Genomic DNA, 27,406 nt, shown 5'->3' on the forward strand with positions numbered 1-27,406 from the left:
AGAAACTTTAGTGGAAAAACTACCAGGTTTCCTGGGACACGTAGGTTAAAAGTTTACAGAGACGGAGCTGCATTTGATACCGAGCAAGGGAAAACGCCAACGTAGTCTCAGCAGAGCCAGTTTCTCCCAGAAACCTGGAGCTCCTGTGCCCCTGCTGCCATCCCCCTGGCAAAAAAAAAAAGGACATGTTAACCTCCTTCTCCAGAAATCCCATACGCGATCTGCCACGAGGTCGCGGGGAGGTTTAAGACCCCTCGCTGAGGAAGAAACGGGGCGCAAAGAATAATTGCAACTCGAAAGGCTTTTTGGAAGGAGAGAAATCTCATCCGAGGGAATCGCGCTCCTCAAGAGCTGGGGCCGCAGGGGGAGCTCGGAGGAGACAAAGCGGGGGATGGAACAGCCCAGCCTGCACACCAAAGGAAGGCGGCAGTGCAAAAGGGAGGGAGGAGGAAGGAAAAGTGAAAGAAGAGCTGAAAAAAGGAGGTAGAGAAAAGCAGGAGGAAAGGTTAAAAAAAAAGCCCTTGTGTGGGGTGGCACCCAAGAGCGTCAGAGGTTAAAGAATAAGAGAAGAACATGTTCCTACACTAAGATAAGCCGGAGAAATGAATCCTTATCCGTCCAAAACCAACCCTTTAAAATTCGAGCGAGAAAAGGGTCTCCTTTCAGAGAAACGGGGAATCCTTAATGCTTCCTCCCTCAGCAACTGTAATGCCAGGATGTTCCCAATCTGCTTTGAGGGATGGAAAGATTAAGAATAATAAAAAAATTGCAATAAAATATGTGTGAACGAGGGGGTAATTGTGGACAAATGCAGCATTCAAATTCATTTTTCAGCTCTTTTACACACCATTTCAATCTTATTTTCTGCTTGTTAATGAGATCTTGTTGGTTGGGGTGGGCACGGCTGCCCAGTATCGCTTGGGTAATTGCACATAATTTTCTCTCTACTAGTGATTTGCATCTGATTTTTTTTTTCTAATTCTTTGCTATTTAAACCCCCTCCTCCCTTTTCCCCTCCCCCCCCCCAAATCTCCCCCTCTCCTCACCCTCTCTTTTCCCCTCCCCTTCTTCTGGCCCAGCAAGACTCATTTTGAATGCTTATTATCGGCACAGTGTCTCCGACAAAAAAAAAAAGGGGGGGGGAAAAAAGAAGGAAAAAAAAAGAAGGAACCAGACGGAAAGGATCCGTGTCACGGAACAGAGGAGCGCTGTCTCTCTGGAGCCAGACACCATGATGCCTGGTCTCCTCTCGCCAGCTAACATCATGTCCTCCCCAATTGCCAGGTTTCCCAAAAAAGGACTCAGCTGGCTCTTCTCACGCTTCCGCCAGTATCAGTTCGCTCCCGACAGGGATTTAGATCATCTCTAATCCCACCCCGCTGAAGTTGAGGAAAATGTTACCCGGGATGGTGGAAGGGATCGGAGCCCTGAGATGACATCAGGAAATTTCTTGGCTGGGCTATGTTGTGCAGACTTAGAAGGTCCCATAGTTTAGAGCATGAATTTGTGGGCACCAGGGCAGAAGAGCATCTCTTGCAGAGACATGGCAAAACACGCTTGAGCAATTCATTTCTGCACTGCCCCCTTTCCATCCCTTCCACCCTGTACGGTGTGCCAAGGGGCTCCAAGACACTTTCCTTTTAGCTTCTGCTCTCCAAGAAGCTCAGGAAAGGCAGATGAAATCCCATCTTTCCATCTACTGCTCCTGCCTTCATTTGCAGGAATGCTGATTCCACGTTGGATCAGGGAGGAGGAGTGAAGGAAGAGCAACAGCAGTGCTCAAGGCTGTTTCCTTACTCTTATTCCCTCATTTAACTTAAAATCCTGATAACTGGAGGAGGAAAACGATAGGGAAAGCAGACAAGGGGTAACCTTATTTCCCACCAGGCAGAAATACCAAGGCATCATCAGCGCTCAAAGCATCAGAACTGTTTCTAGCAAAGCATCAGGCTGCCTGTGCTTACCTGGGGACGGCAAAAGACCCATTTGAGCAACCAACTGGATTTCTGTGCTCCCTAGAAATGCCAAAGCAGCTAAATTACCAGATGGTAAATACGCTGCAGGGCTCTGCTGTTGTTTTTTGGTATGTTAATACCAAATAAACATCAATTCAGAGCCTGACCTGTGACTTCAAGTCTCCCTCCAGGAACCCTATCAAGAAATGATGATAAACCCAGGAACTGTAAAACCTGACTCCAACTTTCAGTCTCCAGCCATAGCCACATTAATGCTGTGTTGAATATACGGCCATTACACTGGGAATGAATTTGCTTATGGAGCAAAAAAGCCACTGAAAGCCCTGAGAAAATTAAAGCAACAAGTATGAGATGGTGAACGAGTTATCTTAATCTCTGGGTGATCCTGTCAGTTTGCTCAAAGATTCAAAGGTCTCAGAAATAACATGTTATGGAAGTACAGGAATTGCCTGACCACAATCTTAAACATAATCACCTTAATACGTTCTCCAGATAGACAGATGCTGCATTGGTAAGCACCAGTGCCAAAGCTTAAAAGGTAGGTGGCTAGCATACTACATGGATCAGTAAATAGTTATTTACAGATTATTAGCTGGCTAAACAGATTGATAAGTGAACTAAAACTGGGGAAAGGTGAGTTTAGCTGGCAATAAATAACAATATTTTGCTGTTTCTCTATTGCTCTTCCACCTGTGATCCAAGTATGCCACTATAACTGCATGCAAATACTAAGGATCACTTCTAAAGGTCTCCACTGCCTGACCTGCTTTTATGGAGCCAGATCGCTCGCCACCTCCCTAGTTAGCTGCCATCCATCAAAACCGCTGGGATGAGGAGAGCATGGAACTGCCTCATTCCCCTTCCAGTCACAACATTTTATGAGCTACTGCACCTTCTTCTGCTACAAGGCATTTGCAATAAGCAAATGATCTCTTGCCCTTGACTGATCCCTTGCAAGATCCCAACATGCTACACTGAATGGTCAGATACATTTAAGATACGAGTCTGGATATAAAAGGGCAGCACAAATTTTAGGAGGGGAAGCAGTGAACAAAATCCTTGTAGCGTACTGCCCAATTTACTGCACTGCCCCTTCCTCCCACCTCAGTTCATACTGAAGCATACACCTTTCTTGAAGGATTGTCAGACAAATGCTGATCAGGCCTTAGCTGGAATTATACTGAGTTTACCATTATATTGAGCTGTTTATCACAAACCTTGTGCCACCTCAGTGAGTGAGGATTCTCAACTAGCAAAGACCTGAATTTCAGACAGATGGATCCAACACTTGTTCTTGCCGCCAGTGTGACCGGCTAGGGAGGTCTTGGTACCTGGTCTTGTTATAACCGGGGTTGACAGGTATTGTCAAATAAATGGAAAATGATCCTTTAAAAACTCGGGGATGAAAATGAGTTGGAAATGTTTGAAATGTATTTGTGAAATCCCCCCTCCCCCCACACACACACACTTGATTTTCAACCCACTCTTGTCCCAGTGCTGTGAGAAAAAATGAGACAGAAGCTCCAGGGCCAGAAATTGCATTTGCTCTGACTCTGGTTACTCGCTCTTCTTATTTAACCTTGCTTTGCATCTGTATCTCCTTGCTGAGTTTTGGCACAGCATCTACGCCAGCCGGGAGGCAGTTACAAGCCACTGAGTCAGCCCAGCTGAATGCGTAACAGCTGCTGCTCTCCATGCAACCTTTGGGGAGTGATGGGGACCACACTGCTGCGAGTTCTGGGTCCCTGGTACCAAACCACTTTTCAATAATCCGTGACTGCTGCAGCCACCGATTCCACCCTGACAGATGCCAGGTGACTCATCTGGCTGCAGCTGGCCGGCCTAAGAAGTTCGCTTTCTCAAACACGCAACACTCAGAGCAAGACGTCTCTCCTAGCAAGGCTGTCCCAGCATGAAACCATCATGAATAACTGCTCAGGTTACCCTTTCTCACTAAGATCTGGCACGGAGCATGGCATGGAGGATCGTGCTAGGTAGCAGTTTAATTATTCGGGAATATCCCTTGTCCAACCAAGATGAGCATTCATATATGAAGTGTCACACAACATGAGTTGGAGAGTTCAGTGGATGCTTTCGTGCAATGGGGGAGAAGGAAAAGGGGTTCCTACAGTCTCAGAGCTCAAGGGAGCTCGCAAGAGAAATAACCAAGCACATGACAGAGCTGTGATGAAGGCTAGGAAACGATGGGATGAAGTAGCTGAAAACCAAAATTCCCAGCAGACCTCACTCCTTGGCAGTCCCAGGTCTGGAATAAAGAGGCGCATGGGCCTTTGTACAGGACTGGGAAAACTGGATGTCCGTTCTAGGAAATGCTTTAAGGATCCGGGAGCAGAGCTGGACAGGCAAAAAGCTGTGTGCTATAAGCCAGATTTAAGCAAGAAACATGGCCGTTCCCACGTGGAATTTGGGTAAAATTTTCAGCAGTGTCTGCTCTTTCTGGGAGGAAGGGGAGGACTAAAGGGTGTGCGTGCGGGGGGGACTGAGCCTGCAGAGGCCAAACGTAATCCCCTTTTCTCTTTTGTGAGAATGGAAATGCCATGCTTCTCCTCTAGAATTTCAGTTGCCAGCACCGAGCCCGTCTGGTGGATTCTGGCTGGGACACCCAATCCCGGGGTAACTGGATAGCGTGCCGAGCGGCAGCAAATGCTGGGAGCTCTCCCCCAGGCCTGCCCCCACCCCCCTTGTCTAAACTGCAAAGAAATCTCCCTCCTGCTGCTGCTGAGGGATGAAACTAGAGAACTGTCTGCAGTTCAGACAAATCGCCATCATTTTAAGTTTCCAACTTTCTTCTATCTCCTGAACTCCCTCCTTCCCTGTGGTTGGTGTTTACCCCTGCAGAGAGTGGCCAGACACCACAGATAACTGGACAGGAAGACAGGAGGGGTGAGGTGCATTGATTTTATCCGTAATGCTGTGGAATAGTTGCATTATGCACAAGTAAATTGCACAGAACAACCCAAACTGAGACCTCACAAAACTTTTACCCACTCCACTGTGTAAAAGAGAACACTTCTAAGAGTTCTTATTCATGTTATTTGGAGTATTTCTTGCATCCTTCCACTAGGAACAGCAGAGGGCTTAGAAAGGCAGGAAGGCAGCCACATAAGTAAATATAAAGCACTCGTAAAATAAAGAGTTAGTCTTTCTGTGCACAAAAGAAATAGAAGAATTTATATGCTGATATCTTGGCCCTCGCATGATTAGAAGCATCAGGAAAATGGGAATCTCCCTTTCTCAGGGGTGCAAAGCTCTCTTTTCTTCAGGACTGCAGGATAATGTATCCTCTCTTTCCCATACAAAGGGCTTATTGGCTCGGGATTCTATTTTCCTCTACCCTGAGCCTGGGGGCAGGGTAATTTGGGATAGGGATAAGGATAGGAAGAAGCATTGGTCTGGTCATTTCACTGAGCTTCTGATTCAGCGAGCAGGACTAGTAAGTAGATGATGAAGCTACAGAAATGGAAATTGCATGATGGATTGTTATATGTCTAATGCTCGTGCAGCTTTATCATGTGGATCTCACCATGACTGATTCCATGGTGCTAAATTGCACTTGTGATAATCTGAATTAATCACGTGCCTTGGACTACTGAACCTACAGTTTGCCTTTGAATTCCATACCGCATGCTCGTCTCCCAAGCCTAGCTACTAGAAATCTCTTGTCAGAAAGATATCTCCCTATTTCCCCCACAAATTACACTCTGAGGCAATATTCATCCCCATGCCAATAACACTTTTACATTTTATATCTTATGATCATTCAAAGCTAGACGTGGGATTTTTATACCATTGCAGAGAAGCGGCAAAATTTCCCTCTTTCCATTGAGGCTCAGTGTTTGTTTTCACACTTGAGAGATCACAAGCTATTGGACCTTAAAATCTATATACCTCTCTGATGTCCCCATTTATTGGACTCCTCTCTAAACAGTTGTAGCCTTTTCATTTCAGATGCCTACCTAATTTCTCCCTGTAGTTTCACATTATTTTGCACTTCCTGTCTTAAATAGTGCTGATGGCCACTCTGAAACAACTGCTACAGTGCACTTCATATGGTTCTGTACTTCACAAGCGACTGAGAGCAAAAGTAAAATGCATTTGGTACCCCTCCAGGATGGCAGACGCCACATGAATACAAGTCCTTGTTAATTTTTAGTGTACAATATGCGCCTTGTTCCACTTAAAAGCAAATGTGTATTTGGAAGACAGATTATGTCAAGTAAACCAAAGGGAAGATTAAAGGCTCTACCTAATGAGGTGACAGAAAATTAGAATTCTTATTGCAGGATGGTGATAGAGAGTGGAGCTATTGTGGGCTGTATTCTCAGCTGGCAAATCCTGACATCCCCATCGACTTCTGTGGAGCTCACCAGCTGAGAACGTAGGTCCACTCCCATTGCACACGCATAGCGTGAGCTCTGCTCTCTGCTTTCTCCGGACCTGCTGATGACGGCGGACTTAACCTCTCTGCATTGCTGAGGCTTGTTTCTCTATCATGTGCGGCACCGCAAAGCCATGCGCACAACTGGTAACGATCCGATAAAACCTGGGAGAGGGGCTCTTTGAAAGGCAGCTGGGCTAAGGCCAGACCCAAGAGTCAGGTCATGGGCGTTCTATTCTGAGTTCAGGCAGGGATTTTAAAATCAGGGGTGTGTTACAGGGGGAGGCCAGGGCTGCTGCCTCGTAAACTTAATATACACATGCTCCATTCTTTTACAGGAACAGACGCATGTAAATGTATCTTTTCTCCTTTAAAGCTTACCTACACCTCTTATTCTGACCTTGTGGAAAGCTGTCATAAGCAGAATTGATTACATGACTATTAGTTCTTTGAAATCAAATCCCAGATCTACACATCCCTGCATTTTGAGGAAGTTCAGATCCATGGGATTTTCACAGGTAGGGGCTTTCCATGTTCCAGCCAGACTTCGACAAGCTGGCTCAAGCTAATCTCTAGATTAGTGGCTCACAAATCATAGACTACTCCTAAAGACGCTGCAAAAAATAACTAAGAAAATCAAGTCTGATGTCATTAGGCTAAAATCGACAATCGAAGGGCCAACCTGCAATGGAATATTTTTTAGAGGGCTAAAAAGATGAACACCAATGCTCTAGGTCCCAGTGTTTGCAATTACAGTGTGCTGTCTCGAATACAGGAACCAACAGGATACAAATGCTCCGGCAGCATGTCTCAGGACAGAGATACTGCCGGTAAACAGATCAGCTAATTGCTTTAACTAGGCAGCCTCCAGGAGTTCGTGACAATAACTCCCTTGTTAATCATAACACATTGTGATAGCCTGAAGCTTGCCCTGCTCTCAGAGGATCTGGACCAGCCAAATGCTCTCAGCCAAAGAAAGAGAATGGAAGTGGGTCACATACCTGTGGAGAGAGGCCATTGCTAACAGGATTCATGTGGTTGGCAGGAGCTGCGGCATTCATGAAACTGTCCGAGTAGCTGGAGAAGCTGTGTCGGGCCCCGTAGGCAGAGCCGGTGTCAGCAGCAGCTGCTGCGGCAAGCCCTCCCTGGTGCATGGTGGATGGCGGCAGCGGCTGGGGTCTGTGTACGGTGCTTCCCCCGTCTGCGGAGAGATTGTTCGTAGGTCAACAGTCATGGGATGCTACAGCTGGGACTGGGCAAAACATGGACTGATGGCTTGTCCATCCTGATCTCAGCCCTGTGCTAACGCAGCTTCTATGTCTCACCATCTTTGTGCTCCATGTGAACACAAACATATTGTTTGACAGTTTATGTACAGTACAAAATATGCAAACCTGGGGTGAAATATCCTAATTTTCTCTTGATTTCCTCCAGACAAAAGCTGTAAATTCCTTTGTAGAGGCCGAGGCCAAAGACAACTGGAACCAGCAACAGCCCTTCTACTAGCTTGGGAACATGCTCCCAGAGGACAGCCCTCAACATACCTTGCTCTCAAGAAAACCATTTCTAAAGGAAATGCAAGAACTGGTGCAAACTGGTTCACAATTGAGTCCCAGTATGGAGTTTAATCCATCATGCGGGATAGCCTATAGTGCACTTGCTTTGTAGACTGATGTGCTCTCCATTTCAAAGCTGAGCAGAGTATCATCAGTTATGAGACACACTGATGCAGTAGAAAGGACCACAGGACAGAGAGCAAACTGGATCTCCCCATTTTCCAGAGGAGACACTGTGGAGTTTCCACTGACTTGAGACAAAAGTTGGCCTCCCCAGCTAAAGAAGCCACCTACCTATTACAAGAGTCTAAGAGGAATGTCACAAATCAGAAAGGGAAGGGCTGATGGGATAACATAGGGCAAGTGGAGAGGAGCAGTGTATGGGAATGGGAACTCACCTTGGGAAATGGTGGTCGTGGGGTAAGTGGAATCCGGCAGCTGGTATGGGGGGAGAGTCGGCATTCCTGTCGGCGGGAAGCCCCCCGGCAGCAGGTGGTTGAAAGCCGCAAGCTGGTTCGCTCCCGCTTGTTTGCGCCACCTCGCTCTTCGGTTACTGAACCACACCTGAGACGGGGAAGAGGAAAGAGCACGTGTGATTCACTCTGAGCTCCTGTCCCATCTTGTCTGGATTGCTGATGCATCAGATGGAAACGCATCCGGAAGCCAGAGGAAGAGATGGGGAACACAGAGAAAGAGAGAGAGGGAAAGAGAGAGAGCATGTCCCAGTATTAGAGCACTGACCAAAAACAGGTTCAAGTCACCACCTGACTTTAGGAGTATTAGTCTGTTCTTCGGTTCCTTTCTCTCAGACAAGAATACTACTACTCCCTTGTCTCCTAGGGACATGGTGAAAATACATGCATTTAATATTATGAAAGATTCAGACACTGTTAAGAATGCGGGAGGGCGGCTATCAGCAGCAGGGTGAGATGAGGAGGAATAATTTAGCTTGTGTATTCCAAGAGAGTCCATACCAAGTAGATGTATTGCTACCACCTGGCCATTCTGCCTTGTTATCTGACAACTATGTGAATTATGCTGAAGGATTAAGTACCATCATAGCAACATGGCTGCACTGTTAGGAGGGATAAATAGATAGATTAGCATCATGGTTTCTGTGTTAGACAAGCTAAATAGATAGAACCAGACCGGAGGGAATACAGGCTTTTCTTAGCTTCTCTATGCCGCAGCAAATCACTCTTGTCTGTATGCTAAGACATGTTCTCCTTGCAAGAGGCACTGCAGTATGTACTAGCATTGTACTGCAGCCAATTTAAATCGCTGCGCATTAAAATAAACCTAGTATTAATGCACGTGCAAAGCTGGGCTCATGTTTCCTACAATGCTGGTTTACCTGGGAGACTCAAGGAGAGATTTTTCTAAATGCATTTGTCTGCCCTGATGTGTTTTATCGTGGGCAATCTCCCTTCTGGATAGTGGGAAGGGCTTCTCAAGCTGTCTTTTGGGCTTGGTTTACTTTATTTAATCAGAGAGGCTCTCAGGACCGATTTCTGTTTGGGGTTGAGAAGTATGCGGATAAGCTTTCAAGCCAGATGAGAATGCAGCTGCTGGACTTTGTGAGGCCTAAAGGGCTAGAAAACATGATTAAATTTCACAGCAACAAGAAAAAATGGAGCAAAAATCGAGAGTGTAAAGCATTCAGGAGGAAAAAAATCCTGCATCAGGCTTCCAAGCTGCTCAACATCAGACCAGAAGCTGGGGTTACAAGGGTCTGAGGCACTACAGGTCAAAGTGTCTCCAAATCTTGTGAATCAAAACAAAACTTTCTTCTCTAAATACAGTGAAGATGGGTCTGATTCTCATCTCACTTCAGACATGCTCAAGATCTCAAAATGGGAGTCTTTCTCTGGCCTTTAAATTGAGTTCCCCTGTAAATGTCACTTAGTTTCCTTTCTTCTTATTTGCACCTATATGCTTAATATATGTCTATATTTGCACCTGTATACTTAATTCACTCGACATGACAAGGCAACATGTTTGCAATTGAGAGCTTCTTATTTAATGGAGTGTTGGATCTCAGTCCACACGCACTGCGCTGGTGCTCCGACTGTACACAGAGCTGCAGTGAAGTGGAGAGGTCAAGGCGATGGTGCAAGATTTTCATCATAGTTGGTATTATACGGATTTTTGCATCTGGGAAACAGAACCAGGCCTGATAAGCAAAGCTGAATTGCTGGTTGCAAAAGGAAGTATATGGTGAACTTCACGCACAAATTACAGTGAGGCGCTCTGGATTGCACTCTGTTACTGCTCTTTCCATTAGCGCTACTCAGCTAGCTAGGGTGCTGCGGAAACGGTTTGATTTAAACCTGCTAACGACAGCTGTGTGTGACCTACTGACGTCTATAGAAGAGAGGCAGGCTCGGGTCCTGGGCAGTCCTTCACTTCATGCTGTTATTTACATCCACGCACAGTAATGCTGTCAAAATAAATATTTCATGTTTCTCTACAGCCTTTCAGCTGAGCCCCTCTGGGTGTATCCATATTAGTGTTTTAGTTTAGACAGGAAATGTGCTTTTGAAGTGACTTTTTTGATTCACTTTCAGCCCTTCAGTTCACACTGTGGACTGCTCTTGGGAGCACACAAACTAGATCCCTTCTAGGTTAAATTCAACTGAAAGATGCACCCCGGGCATGCACACAGCACACTCCAGCTGCTAACTCCATTCAGTTTGCAGGAGCAGACCAGAGCTGGTCTAAAGTAACCTCCCTGAAATGTATACAGTGTTGATGTCAGGTCCTGGGCACCAAATGTTTCTCTTTAAAGAGCTGCTCCTATTCCACAGTACTCCTTGCTAAAGTAGTATAACCTTTTAGCACCTTCCAAAAGCCTGACAGAAATAGGTCAGCTTACATCCGATCTGCATTGATCAACAATGCCCATGCAGGTCAGAATCTCTGTGTTCATTGCTGGCACCAAAACTCAAGGAACGCCAGTGAAATCTAGGACAGAGTTAAGGAGAGAGAAATGAAAGAACATCAAGGTCTGAAACATTTAGCAACTCTTTCATACCATCTAGTACAGGGTCCAATCCATGACATAGTTTGCAGGAGCAGTAAGCAACACGAATAAATAACAATGACCTTAACCTTTTGTTTGCCCTGATCACACGAAGCGGATGGTCCTGCCCTTTTCCCCTATTTCACTTACACATGCATGCATGTGTAATTCATGCTCATTAAGGAAACAGAACTTGGCTCCTTCTTTCACATCATTTTCTTCCACTTTACAAGTTAAGAAGGACATAAAAACTTTCAGAATGTTTCTACTAACCGGATAGGAACATAAGGAGAGAGACAAATCTCCAGGGAAAAAAAGACCTAGTCCCTGTCTGGAAGAGCCTCCGTTCCAAAAAAAGGCCTCAGTACAGAGGCCTTTAATATAAAATTAAAATAACTGGAGGGAAAATGTAACCAAGCAGCTATGAATCCAGGAATCAGGAAGGAAAGAGAGTCTGGACTCTGAGAAAGTAAGAGACACTCCGGTGAATTCTGACACTAGAAAGGGTGGGAAAGTTAAGAGCCAGATGCTGGCAAATCCACTCTGGATTAGAAGTTTAGAAGAAACATGTGGAGTGAGGTGATTGAGTACGGGACAGGTTTCTCAAACAGCATACCCTCGCGTACTCTGGTTCTCCCTGTGCGGTTTGTCAGTCGGATTAGCTAACACATGATCAAAACACGGTTTTGGAGAGATTTGCATTATATGATGTTATACCGCGTGAGGTTATTGCTCTCCATTCACCAATGCACGTACTTGCATCTGGTTTTTAAAACTCAAAGCCCCATGATACAGCAAGTATCAACAAAGAAGCCAAGGGTGTTCCACGGTGGTGGCATGGACCCTTTATTCTCAACCTCAAACTGTTTTCGGCACCAGCAGGGCCAGGCTATCTAAAGGGAGCGACCTGCTTAAGTTTCTGCTTTTTCAGCTTCCCACTCCCTTTCTTGGCCTGTCTTTGCGTTTTCATTCATATCATACAAATACGGTTAGAAGTCTCTGATCTTCCTCCTTGGCCTTCACAAACTCTACTTCTTTTCCTCCAGATTTTTCCTGAGAAGCTTTTTTTGCTACCACTCTTTCCTACACAAGCCTGCTCCTCCAGTCTTGCTCTTCCACATCCAGTTAGGGGATGTTGATGCTTTTGTGTTTTAAGGGAGAGAAAAGGATACGCTGGATCCTTTCACAACTAGGTACAGCCGGCCAGAAAGGCCTGTGCCTGGGGCATTCTCTGGGTGTCTTGCATACTTTGGTCTGCAAAGCACATGGGCTTGGGAAGGAAGGAAAGTTAATTTTCTGGGCAGTGGACTATCTTCAGAGCAAGAAAGTTAGTTCCTAATTATCCTACAGGTGTCTTGTATGACACAACATTGCTGCATTCAACAAAATTTGATCCTTACACTATCCAGGCATCACATCGCCACTTCTGAAGGGAGGATGAAAGCATATTCTCACCTTTTTGTTTCAGTAATCAGCCATCTGAGATAGAGACTCTCTCAAACTACAGATACAAACAATACCTCTGCCTTGGTTGGAGCATCATAGTAAGACAAATAATAAACAATAATAACAGTAAATACACACGCACCAAGTGCGATGCACAGCTACATGCTTAGCTGTAGTGCTTCCTTACAGGGACCGGTTGGAGGATCCAACCACAAATACACTGAAACCTTCCACAAAGAATTTTATAGGATTTATCTTCCTTTGCAGAGGAAGGGACGTTTCATGGCCCAAACAGGTTGATTCTGCCCCTTATTTATAACCCACAGAAAAAAAGAAGATACATTCCAGCTAATGACGTTAGCAATTCTTTCCCTTCCCCTGCCTTAAAGGTGGCTCAGGCCTTTATGCTTATAAATCATTTTATTGGTAGTTGAAATATAGAGGCTACAGCAGCCAACTGTAATGCGAGGCGCACTTCAAAGGGAACCTGCTTTCATTTCACAACAGTTAAGGTTTTATCAGCCACTAAAGATTCCCCCTGCCAGAGGATCCTGTTACACCATATTAAGCCCAGGGTGAAGGCTACAGCTGCTAAAACCAAACCATGGTGTGAAGAAGATGAGGAAGAGGAAAAAGTTTTGAAGATGCTGGTCTGCCTGCGGAGACATTGTTCCGGAGGCTGCTGGGATGGGCTTTGGCTTAATTGCATAGCTGGACTTTTCTCCTGGGACAAACTTGGTTGCCACTTGGGAAAAGGGCTGTTCAAAGAACCCAACAGCCAATAAACTGCCATAGCAGAAAGCTGCTTTTTCTTAAAAAGACAAAGTTCGTCTGGGCATGGCAGAGGGATCCTGCACTGTGTAAATTTGCTGCCTTCCAAGGGCAAGCAACAGCTTGTACCTGCTAAAAACATTGGGGGGTTTGTGAACCATCTTCCAAAGAGTGCATCGTATAGACAGGAGACCTTACAAGAGCTAATTGCTGTTCTAATAGCTGTGGACCCAGCATCTTGCTTCTCAATTTATTAAACCCAGGGCAGAGCAGAACACCGTCCTGCATTTCACCCATTATGACTAATCCAGCTACTGCACCGTCCGCTCACTCTCCAGCTTAGCTATACGTAGCCCCAAACGATGCCTCCCTTCAGAGGACTGCACCTTCTCCTCCTGCCTTTAACCCCTCTGCAAATCCCGACTCTGCTCCGTCTTCCCCGTGCCCTTTTTCAGATCCGAATACCTGAAGTCTCCCCAGAGAAAGGGGTTTGTAGAGTTAAAAATATTCCCCTGCCTTATAGGAACTGCTCAGCTCTAGTGAGGGGAAACACAGACACAGGAGTGTCCACACGGAAAATAACTTACAAGACATCTGAACAGGTTGTTCTCGTTTTAGTCACGCCCAGGATCAGATAAGACTAGAGTCCCCCATTGTGCCACATGCTGCACTTCTGCTGCTAGAAGGATCCTGCATGCTAATTATTCAGCGCAGAATATTACTCAACTCATTACCTTCACCATCCTCCTTACAGATGGGAGAGGAAGGCACAGAGAGGCTAAGAAACCTCTCCAACCCATCACTGTCTGCCTAGCAGAACCAGCTGATTCCAAAGAGCCCATCTTCCCAACCAGACTGGGTTTGGGGTTCGGGACAAAGGTTAGCGCTGCTTCTGATTTAACCCGAACGCCTGCACCCAGCCCTGCCAACGGCCTACCCAAGATGTCCTCGCCACTTGTTCTCAACCAGCAGAACAGCGGAGAAGGGCTGTGGAGACAGCTGCCTGCCAGGATGGGGCTGGACTGAATTATCCCCGCAGCCGCTGAGATATGGGTCAGCTCCCACAATTTGTCAGACAAGGAGAGGAAAGGAAGGTCAAAAAGAGCCTCCTGTGGGAAAGAAAGCCTGTTGTGTTCCTGCTCAGCCTAATCAGGACTTGATGTTGGAGAAAGATAGATGGGATAAGTGAGCTCATAAATGAAAACAGGGATAGAAGAGACAAGTCGTGCCCTGGCTCTCCAGCAGAATGGAAGAGATGCAACATGTGTTTGTTTTCGCGGGCCCAAGAGCTTGCAGAAACCAGGTGGAAAAGAATCACATGGTCACTTATGACTAAAGCACACCAAAAAATTCCACCAAAATCAGAGAAGGTGCCTCCCCAGCAGCAACTGCTTGCATGGAGGAGGCTTTGCCAGATCAGGTCCCTAAAGGCCTCCTCAGAAGCAGGGCAGTTCTCCACAGTGCCTTGCTTTGCCCACACTAGTTGCAAATGCTGCAGAAGCTGGGCTTTCTAGCAGGATCACGCAGGAGGCTTTTAGAGAGGGCGAGAGAGTGGCTCTAGCAGCAACAGTGGTGAGAGACCAAGGGTAGCTATTGCTCCGTTTGAATGTCTTCTTTCAGATGCTACTGAAAGTCAGCTCTCCCTGACTGAAAAGTGCTGAGATGTTACAGGGAGATGGGGTCTGGTAAGTCCCTACAACAGCTTAGCGATGGTTACGCTTCCTCTGCCAGGAGCTGAGGAAAGCAAAAACCAGACATCAGAGACATATGAGCATCACTGGGGCTATTGAGATAATTCCTTACAGAACATGAAAACGGCCCACAACTGCGCACAGATTTTAAGCACGTAGATTTTACCTGTGCATGTAGGGATATGGCCATATCTACTGACACTTTGGTTCAGTGCTTAAAACACTGAGCCTCTGTCACTTGTGAGTGATACGGTTAAGATAAATGTTAAACAGGGCTAGTAGGGCAGAACAAATGATTCTTCACAAATGAGATTATCCAATGAATTTAGTCTATGTTTCTCTTAGCATATCCCAGTTCCTGAAGGTGTTGGCTATTTATAACTATCTTTTGAAGAGTTTAAACACAGTTTCTGGTACATGGATTTTCTTGCCAACTACTTTAACAAACCATTGTTAGCAGTGAAATATTCGATGTATGACATCGGTTATTTTAGTCTTTTTAATGTTTGGTTGGCAATCTGGAAAAAATATTTCAAAGAAGGAAAAAAGGTAGGCAGAATAAAGAAGTGCATTTTTTCCTGCAGGAGTGCATTTGCTCACATACCTATAGTCAACAATCTGAAAAATAATCATGTCACAACCACTTACTTTACCAATAGTCCATCTCTGACTTTAAATGTTCGTTACAGTATGAACACCTCATAACTACAAATGGATTTCATCCTCTGGACGGGGAAATAGGAGACAGGAGAAATGAAAGAGCTCAGTCCACTTCTGTAGTGAGACATCCTGCCCAAGTCAGGATTTGAACTCATGGCTTGACAGCTCCAAACCCAGCCCCACCTAGAGATGCAGCTTTACCACTTACTGTAACAAGGAGGTTTTATGTTCAGCAAGTAAGAAAAATTAGCACCGCATGAAACAGCTATTGAATACTGAATGATTGTTTGCAAATACAGTTACTGCTATATTTTCCAGCTCTGCATTTGATGTACTGCGCTTGCTTCTCAGTGATTATTTCAGTTGTCAGAGAAAATTCTGTTAAATAAATAAAATGAAAAAAACCCTTTGTTTTACTTTTCTATTTATCTCTATAAACTGTATGTCTGAGGACTTGTGAAAGCTGAAAGAGCTTCATCACGATGAATTCACTGCTGTCTTAAAGCAGTTGCAAGGCAGTGTAGTGTGCTTTACAAAGTGCCTTCTCTCCACTTGAATACCTGCTTCTTAGATGGCCCAGTCTTAATGGTGTTAGAGCTGCATTTAAACATCCCAGAACAGGCTTTGATGTTCACACCTCACTGAGGTGTATGAGATGTTGGGGAGCAGATTTCCTACCGCTATTGTTTGGCTGGAGATAGACCCGGCTTTAACAACAAACCAGCAGCACACTGATTTATACTATCAAGATTTTCTTTGAAAAAGAAAAAGCTATGACTCTTTAAAAATAGCTTAAACGCTATGGAAAATGGATGAAAGATTAAAACATCCTGGCAAACCCTGCTCTTAATTCTTATAAAGATTTTTCATTGTCAACCAATCTATTTAATTGGTACCCCAGTAAACAGAAGGCCTCCTTCCTGCGCTGGGGAGACTGAGGAACAGCCTCAGGCATCCCGGCTGCTCGAAGCGATGGCACATTTATTCACTTTACCTGGCACAGTGGGTGGTGGCTATGTTAGAATTAGGAATTCAGTCCACATGCAAAGTGTATGAGAGTCAGCTTGGTCCACCCTTGCTGGACTGCAAATTTTGTGATAAAAGTTCTTCTTGTAAAACCTCTAGGAGGCCCTATTTGTTTTTAATACAATGGCACAGACACTCTGCTGCTATAAATCAGTGTGACTTCACTGACTTCCATTTAGCCCAGCTGAGGGTGCAGCGTTATACGCTACCATTTCATCCAAGAAACTGGGACCTAGTTCATTGCTTTGGCCTCTGGGTCCTCTTTTCTTTGTAAGAAACTCAAATCATTAGCATGTTGTTTAGTGGCTCCCTCTTTCAACTCGGTGGCCATTCTGCTCCTCGGTCCAAAGCAGACCAAGAACAGCAGAAAGTTTAGTGAGAATAGGACAGACAAGCAGAAGAAGGAACTTACTTCTCTGAATCTCAACAAAACTCACGATTTTATCTAAAATTCAATGTATGTCATGTTTTACCGAACCTGAATGGATTCCTCTGTCTCTGCCTCACGAGGGTATCTGCAGTAGCTAGCAAGTTTGAAAGAGCATTTTCTGACATAGGTTACTCCAATTATTTCATACAGATTCCCTGCCGCACAGATCCAAAACAAGTCGGTCTTGTCAAATTACGCAGCAAAGCCTGGAGCTTGTATTTATTCCTGTTGATTTCAGCCAAGGTTTTGCCAGAAGGACTACAGAATTAGGCTTTTCATTTTCATCCTTAGCAAACTATAATATACTTAACGGAATAGGTCCGACTCTCTTATGTAGCTGGGACTATGTCCCCCTTCAGTGGGACATTTCTATTTCTAAGGGTTTCGATTCCCGTATTTCTACTAAAAATATCAAAAGTCTTGATCCTTTTCTAAGCAAACCCTTGGATACGGGCATAGGATGTGCTGCAGCTCCAAGAGATGATCTTTGGCTTATGCAAGAGTCAGGTAGAAAAAGACTTGCCACTGAAGCTTGGACACCTGTAAGTTTACTATGCTTTTTTTTTTTTTATTCAGTTTTGATGTGACTAATAGATGGATTCGGGGCTCATTTAGAGCATATTAGCTGGAGCAAGTGCACTGTGGCTCACTTTTCTTTAACCCAATTTCATTTCTGTTTCTAATTCAGCCTGGAGAGAGGTGAAAGAACAGCAGCAAGGCAGCGAGACATCAAGCACAGAGTTACTGAACGAATGGAAAGCGATGTGACGAGGCTGTAACCAGCCTCCCCCTTTCTCTCCTTAGCAGCATCCTTGTGCAGCGAGGTCTCCGTGAGACACGGAGGGGGGGAAGCATCTGGACCCTCCTCGCCACCGCAGCTGCATTCAGCCCTGAGCTACGCAGTGCAGAAGCCTTGCTGGCTTTGCCTAGAGGATCCGCTGCTTTAAAGCTGGCTGGAAGAGCAGGCTCCCCTCAGCCCTGACCTCTCCCGGGAGCTGGGTGTCGCTTGGCATCGCGCTGCGGGTCTCTCGCTGTGTCCGGGCACACGCACAGGCAGCGCCACCGAGGTTCTCACGGATCGGCTGCCGCGGTGCCAGGGGCTGTTCTCACCCCGGGTCGTCTATCCGGCCGCTCCAGCGTGTGAGAGCGCCGCTGGCCTGATGCCGTGGCAGACGAGCGTGCCAAGCCGGCCCGCGCCAATGAGAGCCCCGACTGCCCACTCCTGTGCGCGGCCTCTCAGTGCCCTGGCTCCTGCCAAAAACACAGGGCAGCTGTTGTGCCATAACCTCATCCCAGGCCTCTTCACAAGAAACGTAAACTAGTCGGACCCACAGGAAGAAAGAAAACATTCTCCGCTGACCTTTAAGCGAGAGGGATTGCCTTAGAAGAGCCAGTTTGGAAACGTCTCAAAGAGTTTGGGAATCAAAACACCAGGCAAACAACATTAGACTCGAGCAGCTTAGCATGACTCCAATTAACACTCGGAGCTGGGGGAGACCTGCTCATCCCCAAACCACCCCGCCATACAACCCCCATTTTCGAAAAGCACCACCTCAAAAACTGCTATAAATCTTTGGCCAGAATGACACCCGCTGACAGAGCACCGGGCTCCCCACTAGCACACCACAGAGCTGTTTCAGAAGTCGCTGGGAAATTCATTTATTTCTCTGCAACTAGACTTCGGGGTGCTACTGGGAAATGGGAGACTGGGGGGTTTCAGCTTCTTCCCCTTGAAAACCGAATTACTTCGTGAAAATTTCCAAACAAATTTGAATGGATTTTTTTTTTTCCTGGCGCTCCATCTAGCATTTCTGAGCTCCTATAGCCCAATCTAGAATATAGCTGTTTGTTTACTACAGGTTGACACTGTGCCATAAAATATATATTACATGAGTACCCCCAACACGCACTGAGATTTCAGACAGAACTGCTCTGAGTCTTTTTATTAAATGAAACAGCCATTTTCTCCCAGGCAGAAATCACAACGGTATCAATCATAAAACTGATCAATAAAGCATTGGGTTGCGACTCCTTCTCTCTAGTTTAATTTTGTTATTGAAATAAGAGTTTCTCAGTGCATGGAATTTCCTGAGGATTAATAACAGAAATCAGCATCGCAACACACCCACCCCTTCTTGCTTCTTATTTATTTCCAGAGAGTGCTCACTGCCTGAACCATAGGAATTTGGCTCAACACACTCGCCTGCGGTATGCGTGCTTGTACCCAGCTGCCTGTGGTATGACCATCTGAGTCACTCGCAGGTGATGCTGAGGAGCAAAAGCTGCCATCTCTTTTTTGGGAACCTTTCTGGTAGGTTTCTGGGAAAGCTTTTTGCGATGATACTTTGGAACCCATCAAATCTGACTCACGACAGCACAAGGACGAGCAGAGACGGGCTGCTTGCGTGGGCGCTTATGCACCAGGGTCTATACGGGGAAGATATTTTCAGGGCACAAATTTCTAAGTGACATGGGACTGTGAGGCTGATCTGAGGACAATTTGGGCATATGCTCTGCTTTCTTTTATCTTATATGTTGATATTGTTCAACTCAAACCAGCACTGAGATCCTTTTGTAACTAGTCTTAAAAGTACAACGCATTTGGCTAGATAAATCCACAAACGCTGTTGTTTAAGGGATGCATTAGGTCCAGCTCACTAGACCCGTGGCTGAGGTACCCAGGGTCTCTTTCGACCCTGACACCACTGTTGTCTTGAGAAGTCATTTCTAGACCCAGGCAGGAATTTCTGACAAAACTGTTTTCCTACTGAAGAATGCTGCATTGACAAAGCTGAAACTGTCTGCGAGAAAACGGCAGTTCTGATAAAATTTCCCTTCTCTGGAAATGCCAGGGAGAAAAGCTCCCAAATTGTCACTGCATCCCATTTAGGTTTTTTCTTTTTTTTAAATAGACAAAAAGTTTGACATTATCAGTTCAGACAATCGCAAAAACTGAGGTAAAACCCAAAATACACTGAAGACCAAAAGCAGGACTTCACTTAAATTTAAGTGAATTGCTCAGCTGTTAATTTAATTATTCCTTGTAAAAATGTTTCAAAATCTGTGCCCAAACTAGAGATGGAATTTTTTTTCCTAAAATCTTGAAAATCCTTGCAGAACAAGAATACTGTTTCTTGCAGGGTTTTAGTCGCCTTCTCCTCCCTGTGTCTCAGTTCTTTGCAGCATGGGATCCTAGCACATAGGTACGTAGCACATATGATATAGATCCAAGCAAAAGAGGGTCATCAACCTGGCACGACAACAAGCAGCAAGCTTTCTTCTCCTATCATACTATGTCTATAGCTATGACGCTCACAACGGAGGTGCTGGAGATGAGCGAAGATTTGTGGCTATTTTCTTTGCAACTTCAAAATCCCTGAAGTCTGAATTAGTTATAATCTGAAGCATGACACCAGGGCTCCTTAGCTGTGGATGTAGGGTTGGGAGGCAGATTAAATGATTTGCCTGCAGATTATATTAGCTTACACACAGCCACGGTCCTAAGTATCCTGATCTGATACTGTCCTTGAACCAGAAAGGTAGACAGCTAATTCTCACAGCTCGCAAATTTGTACCTGCGATTACATTTGGCCACAGAATTGCATGCCAATTTTAACCTCAGCACTGGGGAGGCTGTTTAAAAAACAGGGTGCAAGTTCACCATTTTGGTGTCATAAAACTAGACCTGAGATCATTCCTCCAGCTTCCAAGCTGGTGTCAGTTTAGTGCTTCCTACTCTGATGAGCGTCAGAGCCACCCTGGCCTGTACATATCGAGGCCACTCACTAAACAGTATTACGCTGCTGAAGCAGGGAGTCTGATGTACTACTGCAATGAACCGGCCTGGAAAACAAATCTGTGGACACTCAGCATTCAGCAGCTTGTTTTCCGGAAAGGTGGAAATGGGAGCTTGCTGCTGGGCAAGAATGTGTTCTGTAAGGGGCAATTAGCATGGATATAGGAGTCAAGACATTGCCTCACACAAAAACAAGTCGGTGGGAATTTCCCACTGGTGGCTTCCCTGGGCATGGATCTGGTACTGTGGTTCTGATCCGGTGGAAATCCACAGCAGTCCTGTCCCTCACTACACTGAGTTTGAATGATGTGTACCTTTGGGTGTGTCGAAGTCCGAATGCTGGATCCTGCATCTCAGCCACGCAGATGCTGCAGTGACCTTGCAAAAATATTGCTCACCCTCCAGTGATCTTCCTAGCAGATGAGAAACCGGAGCTTGAAACTGGGTCCCCCCCCCAGCCCCCTCTTGTTGTTCAGCTTGTGAATTTTATTAGCTGTCAATGTGTCAAACTTCCACTTATCTGGACAGCTGCGTGACCGGCTGGACTCCAAGGCCTGCCAATAAAGTTTAACAGAGCCCAGCTTTTAACGTTGAGGAGATTATGGTAGGTGGATACTTAGGCTCCAGACAGAATGGATGAGAGTTGGGTTAGCTCACCTTTCCTACGGTAAAGCAAATAGAGATGAGGGGGAGAAAGAAGCAAACTGATGGCCTGGTCTTTTGTTCGGTGCTGGTACAGTGACCAATTCAACAGGATTCTAGTGCAGGGATGGGGTTTACATACGATACAGTAATAAAGCCTGTGAGCAACGTCAGGGCTCCGATTCAGAGACTTTGCATTTGATCTGGGAATTGTCCAGCCCTAGTTACACAGAAGACTGGAGACACTGAGATCCAGAAGATGGAGGAAGCAGTGAGCAAGCACTGAACAGCAGAGAAGGTTAGTCTTGGGTCTTTTTTTACGACTATGGGTCACAAACTATTTTTCACACCTTTTTCTCCCCCTACCCACCCCCCTTTTATCTGTTAACATAACAAGCTGTTTGGGACAAAGCTTGTCTCCAAGTAGATGTTTGCATGGCCCTTAGCACCCAGAAACCCCAGTCTCAGCTGGCCCTACTGTTCCTAGAGCTATCTTTAATCCAAAATGTCTCTTTTGGCCTTACAGACTCTTTTGAGACAGGAATAAGACTATAAGGTGGTAGGAGATTCCCTGCCTGGGTGTGTGCGTGCACGTGTGTGTGCATGTATGTGTGTGGCTTTTTTTCCCTTCACAAGAGCTTGATTGACTAATGTTTGTAGGTCCCGAGAGCCAGGAAAAGATCTGCTCTGATATCCAGAAAATTTTACAAGGGGCGGCAGGCTTAAAAGTGGTGGGAAGAAGCTGAGTCTGCCAGGATGTCGGAATGAGAAAGCCATCAGGAATGTGCCTCGGAGAACAGCTGCTACTAGAGCCCTGGCAGGAACCTCCACGCAAGCTGCCTGGGAGCAAATAGAGGGATTCGGAGATCACAGCTTGAGATGAGGGAAAGGGTCTCTTTATTTATTTATTTAGCTTTTCCTTTCTCTGCTTTCACCTCCCTCCCTTCTCCCAGCCTTGACATGGTGAGGTCAGATTGCCTTGGAAAAGAGAGACCCTGCCTCTGGTTTTGCACTCCCTGGTACTTCAGGGCTTTTCCCTTCCTCCCCAACATGCCCTTATCACTGCTCCTGCAGTGCAGGTTTCTCTTACACCATAAAGAGGTGCTACTTAAACTCAGTTCTCCCTTAAAATGCCTTTTTTAGTCTTCTTTCAACAGCAGCATCTCTATTTTCCCCATTAGCATCTTTCTTATGCCCATCTATGTAAGCAAGAGCAATTAGAAATGGAATATGCAAGAGAAGTGGGGGTATTCACACATTCCAACTGTTGGTAGCTTAATCACCTAAAATAGCCAATATCAAGAGAGCGCTGGAGGGAGAAGAAAAGGTATCTGCTGCACTGCTACGACTGGCTTAACACCTCTTTGGGAAAGAGGGCTAGTGGGAAACATCCTTAAGCAGTGCACATCCCAGGTGCACGTGGGAAATGTCCATTCCCAGACAGCCTGGGAAGCAGCCCAACCTTTTGCGCTTTTGGTTTCTGAGCGAGCACATCAAGCTCGCTCTCCTGTGCGCTGCAGAACAAGAAAAAGCCTGTTTTGCTTCTCAGGGGCTAGTTAATTGACAGTTTCCTCGTCCCAAGGCCGAGTACTCTTTCCCTCCTCTCTCAGTACCCACAATTCAACTCCAGGCTGCATGCACAGAGACCCCTGTACTCAGCCTGAAACCTAAGAGCACTGGCCACACGGAGGACAGACTGCTGGGGTCTCCATTTCACTTCTTTAACCCAGCACAATCCCCAATCCCTCCCCCTTTCTTCCCCTTTCCCCAAGGGACTCTATTATACCCCCCGATCTGTTCACACTCCTTATCCCTCTGCGTGTTTGCACACACTGCTGACCCAGCCTTTATCTGGAAGACATAAGGGTCTCTGTGTGGAGTTCCCACAAGGGCTATTAATCGTGTAGATGTCAGAGTCCCCCTGCTCCAAACCCTCCCTTCCTGCTCCTCCCCTCTTCTTCCCTCCTCCCGCCCTTTCTGTACTCTCTGGAGATTGGGGGGAAAAAAAAGTTTTATGAAAATTCACACAAGCAACTTGCAAACTTTGCAAAATATGATCTGCTCCCCTGGGCAAAGCTGGTAAATGGTACGATTTCTCCTAAAGCACCAAATACAAACATGCACACACACTGCTTCCTCCTAGGCAAAGGGAGGAATTTCCTCAAACGGAACACAGAGCTAAATATCTTGCCTAGCTAGCGACAGTTTGGCTCCTGATCCCGACCCAGAGGGAAATCTTCCAGCTGGTACCTCTGTAATGGGCCAAATCAACACGGCACATCTACAAATCCATAGGAACATAAGGAATCTACAGAACTGGACTGGCATAACTGGCCGTACGTATCAGATCCTTGGCAATGCAGTTCCAGAGAAGAGGTACATGCACATTATCACCTTTCAACATCCTCATCCCCAGCAGTACCACCTCCTTCCCCACAGGAAACACACTCGAAAGCTGTGCCATCAGGCTGACTCGCCACTCATTCGCTCTCGTCCTTACCTGAACACGGGCCTCGGTGAGCTTGGTTCTCTGAGCTAGCTCCTCCCGTGTGTAGATGTCCGGGTAGTGGGTTCTCTCAAAGGCCTTCTCCAACTCCTCTAGCTGCTCAGCGGTGAAGGTGGTTCGACTGCGGCGCTGCTTGCGCTTCAAAGGCAGGTCTGGTTCAGATTCGACGTCAGAGCCTTCGTCCAGCCTGTTACCTGGGGTGGGAAAGAAATGGGAAGTGAGGCTTGCTTGGTTTAAAAGCCATAGGGAGAAAGGCTCTTGAAGGAGTTGAGTAACCCAGTGAAGTAATCTCAGTTCTACACTGACAGTATCCATCAGAACAAGTACTCCAACTACAGCACGTCTACCAGATTTCTTTTGCTTTTTCATGTTGTGAAAGGACAATCTAACAACATCAAAACTGTTTGCAGGAAAGGGATGGTTCAACAAGGTCCACTGTTCAACATGTTTTAGTGAAAAAAAAATCTCACAACTGCTGGCTTATCCTATTTCAAGAAATTTCCATTTTTGGTTTGAAACGACTTTGTGCTTCTAAGTGTCAGACAATTGAAAATTAGACATTGAAAAGATGTACAAATTTAAATGAGCACATAAAAATTTTAAGACAAGATGCTTTGACTTGTGCATGCTAATTTCCTCCTGTGTTTTTGAAGTATCAGTGTTTGAGTTATCAATTTTTAACCACCTTGGGAAGAAAAGAAAAAAATTAGTAATTTTTACAGCTAGGGAAAACATTTCCTGCTCAGTTTCACCTCTGGGTTGGGCTGCCCACGGGATACAATTCCTCTTCTCCCCAACTCTTACTTCCCAAATTTCAACAGGAGTTTTGCAGAAGGCCAGACTCCAACAGCATTAAGATGCCATGGATGTCCTTTGCCAAGGCCTAATTGGGCACCTACTTCCTCTGCCTTCACTTGCCCTGGACCTTGGCCTTTCCCTCCTCCCTGCCTTGAACACCCTGGACCACAACTGTCCCTTCCATGGGCCCTTTGCTTCCTTCCTGCTCCAAAGCCAACAGCTCTGACAGCATGGAGAAAGGATGACGCTTTTATAAGCTTTTATAGCTTTTGTTCGAGCAGTATTAAGCTGGGCTTGCTGACAGTTTGTTTGCAGGGTGCAGGAGCTACTATCAAACAAACCACGGGTTCATGGAAGCAGAGAAGGAAGAACATGATATATGCAGCCTTTCAGCTATGTGAGTGATCAGGCCTCTACCTCTTTTTCCTTCTCTGTCATGAAGATAGGAGACTCATTAAATGCATACTCATTATTTAACACAAAGCTTGATTACTACCTTTCAGAATAACTGCACACACATCAGACTGGGGGCCAGAATCTGCTTAAACACAGCGCTCAGAATTTTGTTTCTTTCAGATAAACCTTTACTCACTTACGGTTAGAAGCAGGACTTATATATGCTCATCTTTAAAATAAATTCTCTAAAGTTAGTAATATTGCTTCACAGTTCTCTCTTTTTGTTCAGCTCCTATGCGATAGTCTCAACTTGCAAGCAAAATCTGCCTTTTTTTCCTTCAGAGCTGAAAATGGCAGCTGTGACTTATCCAACAGCTGCTGAAGAGCAGCAGCAGCCTGAGGAGCATGAGGCAAATCTCCCATTGGAGCTCACTTGTTTATACCGAGCAGGTCACAAAATGCCACCGCATTCAGCTTGGTGCAATACAAAATGCTTTTATGTCTTGGATCTTCCCAGGGAAGATGCAGTGTCACAACCGAGCTGCTAACTACAGTCGTGGCGGAGTCAAACTCCGCCGCACTGGAACCGATGGCTTCTTTAGGGGCCAGAGAAATCGCCTGAGGAGGGTTTCCTTTGCTTCCAGCTCCAGCTATGGCTTACCGAGGCACAGGGTCTTCACACACTAATCTTCTCAGATAAAGAGCCATTTATTTCTCACTGTTGACTTCAATGGACCAGCATCTGTCCCACGTTAAGACAGTTTTAATATCCCGTCCATAGGAGAAATTTGGTGCTAAACTAGCTTTCTGGTTACTTGCATTTTCAGTGAAAGGTCTGGTGTAAAAAGAACATCTGTACTCTAGAATAACAGCCCTGCACATCTGGGTCCCAGATGATTTGGACCAGGTAGAAGCACATCTGGACTCTGGAATACCATACTGGGCAAAAGCACATCTGGAAGCCTATAGCATACAGTTCATTTCATTAAGTTAATTGCTTAAGTCACCGGCTATTGTTGGTTTAATTAGTATCTTTTTTGGAAATATCTGATATGGAAAAAAAAATGAGGACAGAGGTGAGTAGGTCTAGAATGAGAGAGGTCCAGTGTGAGGAGGGGGAAGGAAAATACACTAAATTAAAACGTGATTTATCTCTGCAGCAGAACATATTTCTGTATAGTTAATACACACGCTTAAGTAGCAACTTTCAGTCTTCTCTCAGCCTCTGAGCTCAGCACAGGAATTGTCATTTGCTGCACGTTTCATGCCTAGTGCGACAAAGCCCCAGTCTGGCTGGCAAGCATTACGGTGACAGCAACGTCAAAATGACTTTTTAAAACCTAGCTCTCCTGCCCACTTGATGGTAATGCTATAACATCTCCCGCAACTCATCTGCTCGCTTGGTGTAACCGCCTGCACAGCATATAGCAAGGCTGCGACCCAGCACCTCCCCAGGTGAGGAAGAAAGAGCCCAGAAGAGAATCTGCAACAGGTTTCGTCTCCCACACCTCACTCTGCTCTTTTGTTGTTGTTGCTGTGTAGGCCTGGAAGAAAAACAGCCAAACTTCCTTCAATAGCTTTATGCTGCTCATTAGGAATCCCCGGCTTGGCCATAGGATTTTGGGAGAGGACAGCGAATTGTCACGAGTAACAATCTGTCCTATTCACAGCAACACCAGCCACTGTGCTGGCCATCACCCTGGCCACAGGGCTAAGAGGGGAGAGCGCTGAGCCTTGCAACATAGAGTTACGTAACATTTTATCTGCCCATTTCCAAACAGCTCCAGACTGGCATTATTTCCATTTTACAACCGGGAGAAGAGTGGCATGGGTGGCAGAAGCGACCCGCCTACAGTCACCCTGTGAGTCAGGAGCAAAGCTGGGAAAAGAAACCACAACTCTTCGTGCCAAGTACGAGGCTCGAACAACAGGACTACAAAGATGAAACCGAGAGAGCAAGAAAAATCCCAGGGTATGTCTGGAACCAGCTGGTCTGAGCACGATGCAGCTGCTGCTGTCAGACACAGATTTATTAAATAATACAGACGGGCTTTTGGCTGAGACTGATGGCAGTATGAGCCTATTATCTAATGTGTCCTCTATTATCAGGGGACAGTCTCTGCCTAAAGATGGACTCGATCTAACAGGTCTTCTCCATTCCTAAGCAGTTGAAACCTGCCAGACAAACCACTGCTATACTCTCACAAAGTTTCTGTACAATGAAAAGTTTTACAAAGCTGCAGGAATAACTTCAGAAAATTCCCTTGCTAGGCAAGTCCAGGGCTTTTCAT

At 45.7% G+C, this 27,406-nt stretch overlaps 1 protein-coding gene across 1 annotated transcript in view; it reads right to left on the bottom strand.

Moving 5' to 3' along the window:
• Nucleotides 1–27,406, bottom strand: part of PAX7 (paired box 7) — a 107,946-nt gene that overhangs the window by 30,757 nt on the left and 49,783 nt on the right. Inside the window, exons 5-7 of the mRNA XM_067310910.1 lie at nucleotides 23,916–24,115; nucleotides 8,330–8,495; nucleotides 7,377–7,576 (exon numbers count right to left, since the gene is read on the bottom strand). Coding sequence (XP_067167011.1) covers nucleotides 7,377–7,576; nucleotides 8,330–8,495; nucleotides 23,916–24,115 — 566 coding nt within the window. The remainder of the gene's footprint in view (nucleotides 1–7,376; nucleotides 7,577–8,329; nucleotides 8,496–23,915; nucleotides 24,116–27,406) is intronic.

This window comes from Apteryx mantelli, chromosome 26 (assembly GCF_036417845.1).
Source record: "Apteryx mantelli isolate bAptMan1 chromosome 26, bAptMan1.hap1, whole genome shotgun sequence".
NCBI lineage: Eukaryota > Metazoa > Chordata > Aves > Apterygiformes > Apterygidae > Apteryx > Apteryx mantelli.